At 55.3% G+C, this 16,124-nt stretch overlaps 1 protein-coding gene across 1 annotated transcript in view; it reads left to right on the top strand.

Moving 5' to 3' along the window:
• The window catches only part of LOC128980263 (zinc finger protein 91-like), a 150,316-nt gene extending 140,579 nt beyond the window's left edge, over nt 1-9,737 (top strand). The window contains 1 exon segment of the mRNA XM_054398721.1: nt 8,324-9,737. Within this exon segment, the coding sequence (XP_054254696.1) occupies nt 8,324-9,737 (1,414 nt within the window).
• Nucleotides 9,738-16,124: the final 6,387 nt, after the last annotated feature.

The following is a 16,124-nucleotide window of genomic DNA, read 5'->3' as shown; positions in this document are numbered from 1 at the left end:
CTGTGCGCTGCCCAAGCCAACAGATTGCAGCCCGCCAGAGGCTGCTGCTAGGTCTGGAGGCAAAGCCAAGGTGTTCCAAAGCAGGCAGTGGCGACCTGTTGTGAAGCAGGGAAAAACTCCAACAAAAAGGAAGGAAAGCCTAAAGCCTGAGCTTGTCCTGGCCCGCGCAGCCCCGGGGCCAGCAGCTAAAGGCTCCCCGGCTCTCAGCATGCCCCGGGGCCCGCCCAGACCCTTCGCCGCTCCGCTGCCGCCGCCCTCAGCACTCCCCGGCCCCCTCAGCCCCTCCGGCCCCGCCGCAGCTCACGAGCCGGCAGCTGCTGCTCGCCCGCCAGCACCTCCGGCACTTCTCCCGCGCTCCGCAACTGCTGCCGCTCCCCTCGGGGCAGGAACAATGGCGGCCGCGGCCGGCAGTGGCAGCTCCTCGCTGTGCCTCGGCAGCGCCCAGGGGGAGGAGCTGCCGCGCTGCCGACGCCTCTGATTGGCTGTGTCTGCCCAGGCGTGGGCGGGACTTCGTCTTGCAACCCGCCCCCTGCTTCCGCTCCCAGTCTGAGGTGGCCGCAGCAGGCGGAGGGTCCGGTCCGGGGTCTCCCTCCCAGCGCTGTGTGGTCGGCAGGAGCCTGCCGGGGCCGGCGGTCGGCAGCTTCCTGTGCGCTGAGCTCTTGGTCGTCCTCCTGCTCTGCGTCCCCTTTGTGCCGGCTGCAGGTGGGGTGAGGGAATGTGTGGGGCTGAGGAGGGGATCGTGAGGTGGGGATCGGAATCCCCGGGGAGTGAGGGTTGTGTGCTGGAGTTAGGGAGGGGTCTGTGGGGTTCCGGGGGGTGGTCTGCGGGGTTGGTTGGGGCCGGGAGGGTCCGTGGGGTCTAGCGGGGTCCGCAGGGTTGGTGGAGAGTTTGTGTGGTAGGAGTTGGTGGTGCTGGGGGAGCCTCTGTGTGGCTGTTGTGTGGGGAGGGGTCGTGAGGCTTGGAGTGGGGAGTCCTGGGGTGATCAGAGGGGCTCCGTGCGGGTCTGGGGGGGCTCCGTGCGGGTCGGGAGGGGCTCCGTGCTGGTCGGGGGGGCCTCCGTGCGGGTCTGGGGGGCTCCGTGCGGGTCTGGGGACCTTTGTGGGGCTGTGGGCAGCCTGAGGGTGTCTGTGGGGGGGTTATGTGGCTGTGGCCGTGTCGGTCACTTCCTGTGCTCCGAGCTGTGCTTTGGGCTCCTGCTCTGCGTCCCCTTTGTGTGCCAGGTGGGGTGGGGACCCCTGGGGCGGAGGGAGGCAGCCTGGGCTTGGGGTTGTGATCCCTGGGGCCTGAGGCGTTTGTGCTGGGCTGAGGATTAGGGAGGGCTGTGTGGGGCTGCTGGGGGCGTGTGTGGAGTTGTGGGGTCGGGAGGGTGGTTGGGGTGCAGGGGGGTCCGTTGGGTTGTTGGAGGGTTTGTGGGGTTGGGGTGGGTGGGGCTGGGGGGAAGGCTGTGTAGGGGTAGAAGGAGGAGCTGTGGGGGTTGGGCTGGGGAGGCTGTGGGGAGGGCATCTGTGGGGTCTTGCAGGCCTGGTCCTTGGGGCAGGGGGGGCAGGGGTAGGGTTGTGGGGGGGTGTGGGGTTGGGCTTGGGTTCCCTTGGGGCTGAGGGTTGTAATCTGGATCCTTTGGGAGTCTGGGAGGAAAGCTGTGGCTGGGCTGAGGATCCCCTGGGGCTGAGGGGGATGTTGGGGCTGGGCTTGGGATCCTGTGGGGCAGGGTAGAGTCTGTGGGGGTCTGTAGTGTTTGGGGGTGGGTGGGACCTGGCTGCTGTGGCCTCCCACAGCCTCCTGTGGTGCTGCTGAGGCTGCTGTGGCTGTGCTGGGTGCCTCCAGCCAGGCCTTGGGTGCTGCATGGAGGGCAGCAAGCAGGCCCCAGGGAGGCTCCAAGAGCCTTTGATGACTTTTCCTGCTGGCCCAGCACGACCAGCTGCAGGTCCTGGGAGGGCTGTGGGGGGAGTTCAAGCCCTGAACCCCCAAACAGCCTCCCTGGACCCCCTGTGTCCCCCTGGGCAGCCCAGGCTGGCCCCTGCACAAGCAGGTGGAGCAAAGGCAGAGCCCAAAATGCCTCCTGGAGCTCAGAATGTTCCCCCAAGAGACCAAAGTAAGAACACAGGACCCTAGAGTAGTCCCCAAGGCATCAAAACACCTTCGTGGGATCCCAAGGTGCCTGCTGAGACCCTCAGTTACTCCCTGACACCCCAAAAGTATCCCAAAGGTACCAAAAATGGCCTCCAAGCCCCAGGTAGCCAAAAAGGATCCCCCAGAACCCCCAAGGTACCCAGGACTGTGTTGCTCTGGAGGGATTCTGAGCAGCAGGGCCATGGCAGCACTGTTTTGAACCCTTCCAGGCTAGGGGTAAAGAAAAGAGTTGGGAAAGCAACATTTTAGGACCCTCCTGCTCTTCTCTCTCAACTCCATCTGTGAACTCCTTTTGGGCCATTGTTGGTTCCTTTGGGATAGTTTTGGGGTGCAGGGAGGTGACTTAGGATCCCAGGGAGGCATTTGGAGGTCTCAGGCTGCTGTTGGGGTTTCCCTGGGGGCATTTTGGGCTGGGCCTTGGCTCCTTCTGCTTGTGGGGAGGTACAGGGTGGGCTGCCTGGGGGGAATGAGTTGGGGGAGGCTGTTTGGGGGGTTCAGGGCCTTAGCTCCCCCAGACTGCCAGTGCCTGCATCCCCCCTCCCAGCCCCCTGAGTTCTAGGGATCTCTGTGGGCAGTCCTTGGTAGCTGTGGGGGTCTGTGATGTTGGGGGTGGTCTGGGGGGATCTGTGTGGCTGTGCTGCTCTTTGCTGTGCAATGAGGTGGGAAGGGAAGGAAATCATTGCTGCAAGTGCCCAAAGCAATTCCAGTGCTCTGCAAGTCTGAGCAATGCTGTGTCCAGCAGGGCCAGGGCAGGGCTTGTCCTCCTCTCCTGGGCACTGGGGAGGCCACAGCTCCATTGCTGGGGTCAGTTTTGGGCCCCTCACTCCAAGAAGGACTTTGAGGGTCTGGAGCAGGTGCAGAGAAGGGCAGGAAAGGTGTTGAAGAAAGGGTCTGGAGAGCAGGGCTGGTGAGGAGCAGGTGAGGGAGCTGGGGGTGTGTAGTGTGGAGAAGAGGAGGCTGAGGGGAGACCTCCTTGGCCTCTAGAGCTCCCTGCAAGGAGGCTGCAGAGAGTGGGGGTTGGGCTCTTGTGCCTAGTGTCAGGTGGTAGAAGGAGAGGAAGTGTCCTGAAATTGTGTCAGGGGAGGGTTAGGTTGGAGAGGAGGAGAAATGAGTTTGGTGGCAGAGTGGTGAGGGATTGGAAGAGGCTGCCCAGGGAGGCGGTGGAGTGGCCATGCCTGGAGGGGTTGCAGCAAGGTGTGGCCATGGGGCCATGGTTTGCTGGCCCTGGTGGTGTTGGGGCTGCCAGTTGGACTCCATGCTCAGAGAGGGATTTTGCAGGCCAAGCAATTGTGTGGCTGTGTGAGGAAGCTGAGCCCCAGCAAATGCATCTGAGGTGCTGAAGGTGCTGGAAAGAAAGGAAATGGGAGAGAGTCCTGTGTGGAGCTGAAAGGTTTGGGTTTTCCCTCTGGGCTGAGAGTCTTCCCTTGGAATTGCCTGGGCTGATTGCAAGCAGTGGTGTCCCCTGGAGCCTTCTTGGGTTAGTTTGTGGTGTGCTGAGAGAGCAAAAGGGAGGTGAGAGTTGGGAAGAGAAGTGGTGAGAAGGAAGCTTGAAGGCTTGTGGGTGGCCAAGCTGTGTGGGTGTGGCTGAGAGGTGTGGAGTGTAGGAGAGCCTTGAAGGCCTTGTTGTGTTGCTGGAGATGTGGAATGAGGAAGTGCTGCTTGCAGAAAAGGGCTTGAGGGAGGTGAAAGCTGAAGTGCTGAGCCTGGATGTGTGTGGGGAAGTGTTTGGCTTCTTGTGGCCAACTCAACCTTTCCTTGTGCAGCAGGAGAGGGAGAGCCTGGGATTTTCACTGCCCTGGGCACTGGCCACCTTCTGGGCTGGTTTTCTTCTGGAGAGCTTTGCAGCCCAGTGCAAGTCTGGTGTTCCTTGAAGCTCTTGCTGGTTGTTTTGTGCATTCCCAGGTGTTGGATCAGTGTCTTGGATGCCTTTGGTCCTTTCTCTTGTCCCCAGGTAGAGATCCCTTGGGGTTTGGAAGCTGAGCACACACTGAAGCTTTTGCTGCAATGGTTTTTGTGCTGCCAGCTTCCTGTGCTCCCACCTGGAGTGCTGTGTCCAGTTGTGGTGCCCCCAAGAGGGGCAGGAGGTTGAGGTGTTGGAGGGGGTCTGTAGGAGGCCATGGGGGTGGTGGGAGGGCTGGGGCAGCTCCCCTGTGGGGTTGGGCTGGAGGAGTTGTGGCTGTTGAGGCTGCAGAGGAGAAAGCTGTGGGGAGAGGTTGGAGCATCCTTGTGGTAGCTGCTGGGGGCTGCAGGAGAGCTGTGGAGGGACTTTTGTCAGGGTGTGGGAGTGATGGGCTGAGGGGGAATGGATTGAAGCTTGAGGAGGGCAGATTTGGAGTGGAGCTTGGGAGGAAACTGTTTGGAGTGGGGGTGGTGAGAGACTGGAGCAGGTTGTGCAGGGAGGTGCTGGCTGCCCCCTCCCTGGAGGTGTTGAGGGCCAGGTTGGATGAGGGCTTGAGCAGCCTGGTGTGGTGGCAGGTGTCCCTGGCCATGGCAGGGGGGTTGGAGCTGGCTGATCTTTGGGGTCCCTTCCAGCCCAAAGCATTCTCTGAATCTTGAATTTGGGCTCTTAGCAGAACTTCAGTGAACGAAACTTGAAAGAAGCAAAGTGGTGAACCTGGCTCTGAGCTTGGGAGCTGCTTCCAAGCTTGGGAGGTGGTTCTAGAACTTGGGTGCTAGATCTGAGCCTGGGAAGTGGTTCTGAGGTTATTTGCTGATTTTGTGCTTGGGAGCAGGGTGTGAGCTTGGGGAAAGGTTCTGAGCGTTGGAACTGCCCTCCCTGGGCAAGCTGTTGCAGTGTTCCAGCAGCCTCATGGTGCAGAACTTGTTCCTCACATCCAATCCGAATCTGCTCTAGTTTGGAGCCATTGGCCCTGGTCCTGTCCCTGCAGGCTTTGCAAACAGTCCCTCTGCAGCCTTCTTGTAGCCCCTTCAGGTACTGGCAGGCTGCTGTTAGGTGTCCCCAGAGTCTTCTCTTCTGCAGGCTGATCACCCCCAGCTCCCTCAGCCTGGCCTCATAGCAGAGCTGCTCCAAGCCCCTGATCCTTTTCATGGCCTCCTCTGGACCCTCCCCATCAGGTCCATGTCCTTCCTGTGTTGAGGGCTCCAGAGCTGGCTGCAGTACTGCAGGTGAGGTGTCCCTAGAGCAGAGGAAAGTGGCAGATTCAGCTGTCTGGCTCTGCTGCCCACACTGCTTTTGGTGCAGCCCAGGCTGCCCTTGGCCTTGTGTGCTGCAAGCTGACACTGCCTGCCCCTGGCCAGCTTCTCCTCCACCAGCACCCCCAAGGCCTTTTCTGCAGAGCTGCTTTCTCTCACCTCCTCCCCCAGCCTGTACTGATTGTGAGGCTTCTTCCAGGCCAGGTGCAGGACTCTGCACTTGCTGTTGTTGAACCTCCTGAGGTTCACCTTGGCCACCTCTCCAGCTTGTCCTCTTGAGCTCCTCCAACTTGTTCTCCAGGATATTGTCTTCCATGCTCTCATCCAGGGGCTTGTGTTGGGCCATGCTGGGTGTGGAGACCAGGGCACTCTCACAGGGCAGCCAAGTGAGTGCAGCTGGAGCAATGTCTGGAGAGATGGAGAGTGAAGGCTGCAGGGGTGGGAGGGGTTAGTTGAGCAGCTGTGTGGCTCTGCCTGGCTCCTATCTGCAATGGTGCTGGCAGCAGCTGAGCCCAGAAGCTGAAAGGCCCAAATGCTGCCTGGCTCAGGACAGTCCCCTGCCACCTCCTGCCATCCAGCACAGCCCAAGCAGGCACTCAGAGGTCCTAGCCACACCCCCAGCCATAGCCCAGGGCAGGAGTCACCTGAGGTCTCACTCCCTCTGTCCCCCTTCATCAGTTGCTGCATGAGGTGGCTGCAGGGTCCCTCCCCACCCCTCATCTGTAACTCCCCCTTGGCTTGTTGCTGTTCTTTCAGCCCTCCAGCTCATGCCAGCCTTTAGTCTCAGGCCCCTTCCATTCCTGTGCTCCTGGTTCCAGCCCAGTTCCTTAGATGCTTCCTCAGCCACAACATTTTGCACTCCAGCCTTGCAGCTGCAGTGGCAGTGGAGGTGAGGGCCACAGGGCCATAGGACAGCAAAGGCAGCAGGGCCATGGATGGGCTGGGAATGGGAGAAGGGCCTGGGAATGGTCAAGCAGGAATTAGGCCTTGTCCCCCCAAAAAGGTGGGCAGGATGCAGGGCCCAGGTGGCAAATGTGTGTGCAGGAAATGTCAGAATGTGGCAGGATTTGAGGAGCTGAAAGGAGTGAATTGTGCTGCAGCTCTGCATGTGTCAGCTGGGAGATGAGCAACAGCCCCTGGGCACTGTGCCCTCCCAGCAAACCTCATTTTGTCTTGGGGATGTGGAGTGGCAGCTGCAGGAGAAGTGCAAAGAGAAAGGTGAGAACAATGGGCAGGGAGAGAAGGAAGCCAAAAGCTTTGCACTGAGTCTCTTTGGACTGCCTGTGTGTGAATGGTGCTGGAGGTGTCAGGTTTGTCCAGGAGACAGAGACTCCTCCAGCAGCACAGTGAGGGCTGAAGAGGTTTAGCAAGAAGCTGACCAAGTCCCTGCCCCCTTTGCTGCATGTCCAGAGAGCATGAACCTCCCTTTGTCTGTGTGCTCAGGGCTGCTCTGATCCTCTCTTGGGGAGTGGCCAGCAGAGAGGTTTGTGCAGGGCAGAGGTGAGCACAGAGTGGGTGTGGTGGGGCAGGGCCAGGGAGGAGACCTGGGTCCAGAGCAAGATCTCCTGGCAAATGCATCTGCAGGCAGCAGAGGCCTGGTCAGGCAGTGGGAGGAAAGTGCAGGCAAGGGCTGGGAGAGGCTGTGTGGAGGCAGCTGTCTTGTGGTGCTGGGCTGCAGCTGTGTGCTGGGGGTTGTGTGCTGGGCAAGGAGCTGAGTCTGCACTTGTTCAGGCCTCCCATCTTCAGCAGCCCTGGCTGTGTGCTGTGCCTGTGCTGCCTGGCTTGGGAGCTGCCCCCAGCAAGGCTGAGCTCTGCTGCCTGGTCCTGGGCAGTGCTGAGCCATCCCTTGCAGGTCAGTGTTCTCCTCTGAGTCCTTTCCTTGTATGTGGCAGGGGCTGTGTCCTTCTCTGTCCATCAGCCCTGCTGCTGTGTGCTGGGCAAGAGCAGAGTTTGCAGATCTGCTCCTTGGAGCAGCCCAGCAGGGAAAGAAGGCAGAGTGGGGCAAGAGCAGGACCCCAGCCCGTGGCTGATGCCTGGGGCACCTCCCAACCTCCTCCAGCCCTCCTGTGGCACACATTTCACTTCTCCAGTGTCTCCAAAGGACATCAGCTGTTGTGGGATTCTGGGATTCTTCCAGGAGTGTGTGGGTCAGTTGTGTGGCAGGAGGTGATATTTCGGGTTGGGATGTGGAGTGTGGGTGGGAGAAGATTGGAGGCGGTTTTGTCTTCCTTGGTCAGTGTTGTTCACTCCTTTGAGCCAGGAGAGATGAAAGGAGGGGGCCTGGGCCAGGAACCACCCTGCCAATGCCGCCAGGCTCGAGCACAGTGGGACAAGACCTCTTGTAAGTCCCAAGATGCCGCAGGCCACTGCTGAACGGAACCTGGGGTCTCAGTACATGAATTGGAGGTCTGACCTTTCATCAAGGCAGGAACTGGGGTTTTGAGAGCCTCTCTCTTTTCCTTGCCCCAGCTGAGTGTTGTGTGTTGGGAAGTGTTGGGAGTAAGGGCCTGTCATGACCCAGGCAGGTCAAGGTTTGAGGTCCTGGGCTCAGGTGCTTCCATCTTCCCTAGGCCACAGCAGTGACTTCTTCCACCACCAGCATGGCCTTACAGAAGGATGCAGAGAATAGGTGGGAGGAGAATTACTTCGAGAACAAGATGAAGGAGCAGAAGTGTAGCCCAAAGGAAGAGGATGAGAAGATGGAGGATACAGAGGAGAATGATGACTATGATGATGATTTGTATGAGGTGGAGGAGGAAGATGAGGATGAAGGTGACCAGGATGAGAGTGAGGACGAAAGCACAGCAGGCCCCTGTGTGCCAGTTGAGCAGCTGAATCAATGCCCTGAATGTGGGCAGAGTTTCCCAGCTGAGTCTGAGCTGATGAAGCATCACTGCCCCCACCCTGACCCCAAGCTATTCATCTGTGGTGACTGTGGCAAGAAGTTCAGCAGGAAAAATGACCTCATGCAGCACTGCTTCACCCACACCAGTGAGAAGAACTTCACCTGCGGGGATTGCGGCAAGAGCTTCAAACACAGCTCTACCCTCACCATCCACCGCCGCATCCACACCGGAGAGAAGCTGTTCCCCTGTGCTGAGTGCGGCAAGAGCTTCACCACGAGCACTTCATTCATCCAGCACCAACTCATCCACAGCGGTGAGAAACCCTACAGCTGTGCTCACTGCGGCAAGAGCTTCGCACAGAGCTCCTCCCTCGCCCATCACCGTCGTGTGCACAGTAGTGAGAAGCCTTTCATCTGTGCTGACTGTGGCAAGAGCTTCAAACACAGCTCAACCCTCACCATCCACCGCCGCATCCACACCGGAGAGAATCTGTTCCTCTGTGCTGAGTGCGGCAAGAGCTTCACCACGAGCACTTCATTCATCCGGCACCAACTCATCCACAGCGGTGACAAACCCTACAGCTGTGCCCACTGCGGCAAGAGCTTCACACAGAGCTCCTCCCTCGCCCATCACTGTCGTGTGCACGATAGTGAGAAGCCTTTCATCTGTGCTGACTGTGGCAAGAGCTTCAAACACAGCTCAACCCTCACCATCCACCGCCGCATCCACACCGGAGAGAATCTGTTCCTCTGTGCTGAGTGCGGCAAGAGCTTCACCAAGAGCGCTTCATTCATCCGGCACCAACTCATCCACAGCGGTGACAAACCCTACAGCTGTGCCCACTGCGGCAAGAGCTTCGCACAGAGGTCTGACCTTGCCCATCACCATCGTGTGCACATTGGTGAGAAGCCTTTCACCTGTGCTGACTGCGGCAAGAGTTTCACCTTCAGCCTGGGCCTCACCAAGCACTGCCGTGTGCACACTGGTGAGAAGCCTTTCACCTGTGCTGAGTGCGGCAAGAGCTTCACCTTCAGCCTGGGCCTCACCCGGCACCGTCGTGTGCACACTGGTGAGAAGCCTTTCACCTGTGCTGACTGCGGCAAGACCTTCATCTTCAGCCCGGACCTCACCCGGCACCGCCGTGTGCACACTGGTGAGAAGCCTTTCACTTGTAATGCCTGTGGGAAGAGCTTCACACAGAGCTCCAACCTGGACAAGCACCGTCGTGTGCACACTCGTGAGAAGCCTTTAATCTGTGCTGACTGTGGCAAGAGCTTCAAATACAGCTCTACCCTCACCATCCACCGCCGCATCCACACCGGAGAGAAGCTCTTCCCCTGTGCTGAGTGTGGCAAGACCTTCACCACGAGTACTGGACTCATCCAGCACCAACTAATCCACAGTGGTGACAAACCGTACAGCTGTGCTCACTGCAGCAAGAGCTTCAGCAGCATCTCCGCCCTCTCCAAGCACCGTCATGTGCACACTGGTGAGAAGCTTTTCACCTGCCCTGACTGTAACAAGAGCTACAACAGCAGCCACAATCTCACCAGGCATCGCCGCAGCCACACCAGTAAGCAGCCCACAGTGCCAGAGAGGCACAAATAGATCCAGCCAGGGTCTGTTGGGTTAATGTTTGCCCCCTGAAAGGGCCTTTCCAGCAGATTGAACAAAAATCACCTCTTTTTCACCTGCATTTGTCAGAGGCTGGGGACTGCAGCAAGATAAAACACCTCCTGCCCTTTTGAACACCAATTAGTGCTGAAGAGAACAATTACAGTGCTGAGTCAGCACAGGAATGATGCTGTGTGCCCAGTTCAGGGGGGTCAAAGTGAGGTTCTCAGAAGAGTCTTGAGCGTGTCTTGGTGGGAGCAGTCTCAGGGACATCTCAGAGGGTATTTTTCAGGGGACTCAGGGGATGTTAGGTGTTTGGGGGTCTGGAGGTTTGTAGAATTGATTTTCAGAATCTTTGGAGGACATAGAGGGGATCTCAGGGAGGTCTTTGGAAGCACTCAGAAAGCTTCTGTCAGCTTTCCACTAAGGGGCTCTGCTGCTTTCCAGTGGGCCTGGCACTTCCAAAAGCCTTCTCCCTAGCTCAGCAGTGTTCCTGGTGGATTCCTGCAGACCTGGCGGTTCCCTCAGCCTTTCCACCCACCCAGAAGTGGGAAGAGATTTTTTTTTTTTGAGTGCTGAGCAGTTTTCAGGAGCTTGAAAAGTGTAAGGAGTTAAAAGATTGCAAGAAAGGATGCTGTGGCTCAGCACAGTGCCCAGAAATACTCCCCCAGGACGTCTGTCTTACACTTGGCTCTGAACTTAGCTCTGCAGCTCTAAGCAGTGTGCCTGGCATACCCATGAGCTGCTGCTACACAAGCTGGAGCTGGCTGAGCTGCTGCACAAATCCACAAGTTGTGTACTCAAGATGCTACCTTGGAAGCTGAAAGTGAGTATGCAAATGTCATGGTGTCCAGGTGGAGAGACCCCTCTCCACAGCACAGGTGCAGTGTGGAGCTATTCTACGTGCAGAGAAGCCCAGAAGGACACTTGGGCAAGGAAGTGGGAAGCAGCTAAGGAAGTGCAAGTGCATGTGGGACTGGGAACCTCTAAAGCTGTGAGAGCAACTTGGGTGTGTGGAGCTCCCCCACTCTGGGAAGGCTTTACGACTGGTGAGGCAGTGCTGGATGCCAGGTGGTGATGATCCCTTGCTTTAGAATTCCCTGCTTCTCCTCCTTTCCGAGGTTGCAGCTGCTGTTGTTCACACAAGGGCGGCTGCCTGGGCTGTCTGGGGAGCCTCTGATTCTCGGCTGACCAGCTACAAGCTGCAAAGTTGTTTTCCTGCATGAGCCAAGAAGAGCATGAGCCAGGTGCCATGCTGGCGCCTATGATTGGAGCATGCTTTAGTTTATACACAGGGTTAGGGATTGTGCTGGTGCCCTGAAGGAATAGGAGAGGTAAGAAAGTCTATCAAAATGAGGTACTTTGGGCAACAGATATTCGGTTAGGGACTTCTCCTCCTCTTAGCTACTTCTTGTGTGAAAGGCTTCTGGGCTGTGTGATGTTAAGGACACTCTAAGACTGTGTCATGCTGGGGATTCTGCAAGGCTATAGTCGAGGGCTTGTGAGAGGACTCCTGAGATTCTCTCCCCTCTGCACTTCTGGAATCTCGTTGTACCCCCGGGGGGTTGGTACATTTGTCACAGCAGATGGCACCCTGTTCTCAGGGGTACGACTCCATCAGCAGCCCAAAGTGGGGGTAGAGCATACAGCGCCCGAGCGTGGATAGCTGACTGGAAGATGTCAAGAGAAGAAGACATCCAGTGAGGAATCTGTGGCTGAGAGTGGAGAAGGACTCCTAGTGTGCAGGCGTTTTTCACCATCTCCCTGCTGGACAGCAGAGCTGAGCAGCCACAGGAATCCTTTTCAAATAGCACAGGGCTCCGTGCTAGCAGGGGGCAAAAGAGCTTCCTGCTGACATTTTGCAGTGTGGGTTTCTAGCCATGGCTCTCAGCACCTGGCTTGTCTGGACAAAGGAAGGAACTGCAGCTGAAAAGGGATGAGGTGGCTGAAGAAATGATTCTTCCTTGGCATGAGATCTCCACCTCCCTCACTACTCTTAAGCTCACTCCATCTCTCCTGTGTCTTTCAAAAGGGCACAGGAATTGAGGCTTTCTCAGGAGAAGCAGGGTGTGACAAAACAACTGCAGCCAAGTGCCTGAAGCTTCCAGAAGATTTCCCTCTGTGGGGAAGATTGATGGGTTGAGGAGTGCTTAGCAGGCCAAATGGCAGCTAAAGCAGCCCAGGTGGCAGCTGCAAAGAATTGCAGGGCTTGGCTCCTCCTGCTGCCCTGCTTCTGCTTTCCTTTGCACAGCTCTGCTTGAAAGGAACTCCAGGCTGTTTTTTCAGGTGCCAGGAAGCTGGTGGCAAGGAGGCTGTGGAACCAAGAGCAGTATTGCTGCCATGCAGACCTCCCTTCTAATGCTTGCAGACCTGTGCCTTTGTGAAGACGACGGATTGCAAACAGCACAAGAAGGTTGCTGTGTCCAGCATCAGCTGTTCACAGCCCAGCCCCCCCATCCCACACCTCCTCTCTCTCCCCCTCGCTCACAGGTTTCACAGTTTGCAGGAGCAGGTTTGGGGTTTGAAGAGACTGAGTGCTGAATTTCTTTGCAAGTTCCCAAAGCTCTGCTCCCATTTTGTAGGGGCAGCCCCTGGTATGGAGAATGACTTTGGAGTTGGCTTTGGATTGTAGGAGATGTTAAAACTTTGCCTTTTCAATGCTGGTAAGAAATGATCCAATTGGATATTCTCTGAAAATTCCTAAGGGTCACATTGCAGTGGGAGGTAGGTGACATGCAAGGGAAGAACAGAGGAATGGTAATAATAGCAATAGGAATAAGGAATATTAATAGCAATAGGTATAGGAAGAGTAGGAAGAATAAATAATGAGTAATTATGATAAGTATTAAGTAGTTAAAGTATGTTAGGTAATAAGTAATGATTAAAAATAGGTGATAACTAGGAAGGAATTGTAATAATAGCTGAGAAGTAATAGGAAAGAAGTTATAGAATAATGTAAGCTAGAATGGAATAATATAGGATCAAGTGATTGGAAGTAATCAGAATGGATAATAAGAATAGACACCAGCAATAGGAACAGGAGTGTTACTAATCACAATAAGGGTGATAGCAACTGCTAAGAGTAAAATAGTGGTAATGGTGGTCCTAAATAATGAAAAAGTTTTGTGAATGGAGAAATTGCAGAAGTCAGTCTAACTGCTGGGCAGTCTAACAGAGTTCTGCACTTAGCTTTGCAGATAACACACCTGCATACTGACCTTGAAAGCTAAGTTCTAACAACCTCTCTGCTTCTTGTCTTTCTTCCTTTTGCCTGGGGGGTCTGGGAAAGGCAGGGAAGGGGGAGGCAGGAGGGCAGCTTTCCTGGCTTTGGCCAAGAGGGTTTTGTGCCCTTTCTGTTAATTGTACATTTTTGTAAATATTGTGTATTTGCACCTATTCATTGCATTCCATTGTAGACTGTAGTTTTCACTTGTAACCAGAACCCTACTCTAGAAGGTTCACCTAAACCATATCCCCAAGCACCACATCCAAACAGCCTTTAAACACCTCCACTGGCTAAAGGCATCTGATCAAGTATTGGCTATTGGCCAAATCCAAGCCTCCTGCATCTTATAAATATTACCCCAAATTGTAAACAAGTTGCTCTTTGCTACTAAGCTCTTTTGTGCTGTTCTGCTCCACCCATGTGCTCTGCCCTCGTGTGTGCATACTGCCTTTGTCTGCAGTCTGGAGAGAAGCCTGCTGCCCAGGAAGCACTGTGGTGCCTCAGTTTACCTGGAAGCCTGCAAAGAGTCCTTTGCTTCATTTCACTCCTGCTTAGCATTGTATCCCAGTCCCGCTCATAGGCAGAAGCTGCCATCACCTCTTAAAGGGACTGAACCTCGCTGGTGAGCTTGACCCAGTCAGGGGGAGAACTTTCAGCGGTTCTAAGGGTCTGCTACAGCTGCGAGCATAAGCCACAGACCTGCAAGCCAGAGCCTTGTGTGCCTGCTGGCAAACAAGAACTGCTCTCAGCAGCACCCTGCATGCTGTCTGTGGAGCCATGGGAGAAGGAGCCACTGCCTGCCGCTCCATAGCCCTGGAAGTCAAAGCTGACTCTGGGCGATTTCCAAGCACCCTGCTCTGCCAGGACCTCCTGGGAGTGTCCCAGATGCTCGCTCCTTCCGAGCTGAGCCAGAGGAAAAGCTGCTCTGTGCCACCCCCACCATAGTCTCCAGCTGCCTCAGAAGGGGAACTGCTCCCCCACAGCACCCTGCCCACTCTGTGGAACTGCAGCACTGAGGGAGCCGCTTGAGAGAGCCTGTCCAGGTGAATTTGCCTGTAGGCAGAAGTCTACACCACACACACCCCTGCAGACACAGGAGAAGGTTGCCTCCATGCATCCTGAAGGGATCGTCCCCGGGAGCCAGCACTGGGTCCCTGCAGGCCCCTGAGCTTCAGCAGTGACCAGCCACAGCATCGTCAAATCCCTGCGAGCCTCGGAGCCTCGGCAGCAGCCACAGCCTTAGGCGAGTCCCTTAGCCTGGGCAGCCAGCAGTAACTTAGCACCAAGTGAAGCTGTGAATCTCTGCAGTGTTCAGGTGTTTCACAGCAGTTCTGATTGGGTTTCAATCCCTGCACTTTAGCCCACCTGCAATTGTAACATGCTTTATAAACAGCCTCCCCGGCTATGCCCAGAGCCAGAACTCATGATGGGAAATGGATGTAAGTCTCTGAAAGGTTCCTTTACTTGTATGCCCTGACTTGTCTCTGCCAGCTGTTTAGTACCAAGCCTCTTGTCGAGTCGCCATCTGGTGGACAAGTGGTGGAATTGCAGCCCTCGTTCTAATTGAATAACTAATTTGTGGGTCTCTAATTTGGTTCAGAATGGTTAGACTGTACCAGTTTATGGGATACTTCCACAATGGTGCACTAGAATCTGCATATAAATATTGATAGAAAGTTATTCATAAATTTTGAATATTAATAAATACTACTTTTCATCTTTTGTATTTTCATAATTCATAAATTAATAACTTTATTCATTATAGACTTACTCAGGACACTCTAATACTCTGTTATCCTGGGGATCCTGCAATGCAGCAATAAAGGATTCTAAGAGGACTTCTGAGATTCTCTACTCTCTGTATTTCTGGAATTTTGTTACACAGCAATGGCAGAGTTCCTGCTTCATTCATCACCCCAGTGACACCCTGTTCTCCAGGGTTACTACTACTGTAAGTACCTGCCTGCCAACCAAGTGAGGAATGAATTCCTGGGTTTGCTTTGCTCCCCTCTGCACCTTTTGCTTTGCTGCTCAGTTGCCTTTATCCCAGCTCATGTTCTGTTCTCACTGTTACTCTTGGATCCTCTCCCCTGTCTCACCAGCAGGTGGCAAGCGACTCACTGTGTAGTGCTTAGCTGGGGTTAAACAGAAACTCCACAGGTCTCAGAGTCCCTGTGCCAGTGCTGGGCTGTCCCCATCCTGATATTGTTGAATTTATTCTTTATGCCAAGCATGACACAACTCCATGGATGACATCAGAGCAGGAGAAGATGGCCTCTGTGCCTTTTGATTCCACACAGGGACACTGCAGATAGTCCCTGGGGTCTAGCAAGTGATTTGTCAGACCTGAGGGCAGTCATCTCTTCATCAGCTCTGTCACTCTCTGGCCTTCATTGGCTAGGGACCAATTTTTCACCCTTCCCCTTTAGCATTCCATTGGTCAGACACAGCTTGGCACAGCTGCTTGCATGAAACTGCTTAGGGGCATTGAAGATGCTCTGCAGTACAGAGATCTCATGGTGGGGCAGGACACAGCAGGGATGCCTCAGGACACATTTCCCCTTCTTGAGGGGGATGAAAGCCAGGCTGGGCACAGGGCTTTGTTGGAGCAAAGCTGGGTTGCCTTTGTTCTGTGTCTACAGGATCCCTTGAGTGTCTCTTTATGGAGACCACTGTGGCTGAGCCATAGAAGAGAGTCACCACCCTGAGGTGTGAGAAGCAGATTGAAAAGGTTTTGTGTCTGCCCAGAGCTGAAGGTATTTTCAGAACTGCCCTGATGCCTTTGATATAAGAAATAACTCTGAAGGAGAAGGGAAGGATGGGAAATTGGGGGGGTGGGGGGGTGGTGTACAGCACCACTGGATTCCAGGCAATGTCTGCACAAGTCAGTTCCAGGACACGGAAGAAGTGATGAAGGTCATGGGATGCCCTGTTCCTGTCGTCTTGTTGGGAACAAGCGGAGATGGAAATCTGCAGTGTGGAGTCCAACGCGCAGAGTTGCAGAAGTGAGAGATGGAGAAGGAGAATCCAGTCAATGTGCAGAGGTAAAAGCTGTCCAGCTAGCTCTTAACATAGCTGAACGTGAGAGATGGCCAAAGCTTTATCTCTACACCGACTCGTGGATGGTAGCCAATGCCTTGTGGGGTTGGCTGAAA

The sequence above is a fragment of the Indicator indicator genome, unplaced genomic scaffold (assembly GCF_027791375.1).
Source record: "Indicator indicator isolate 239-I01 unplaced genomic scaffold, UM_Iind_1.1 iindUn_scaffold_88, whole genome shotgun sequence".
NCBI classification, from domain to species: domain Eukaryota; kingdom Metazoa; phylum Chordata; class Aves; order Piciformes; family Indicatoridae; genus Indicator; species Indicator indicator.
Note: the sequence above shows the minus strand (reverse complement) of the source record. Positions and strands in the feature narration are given on the sequence as shown.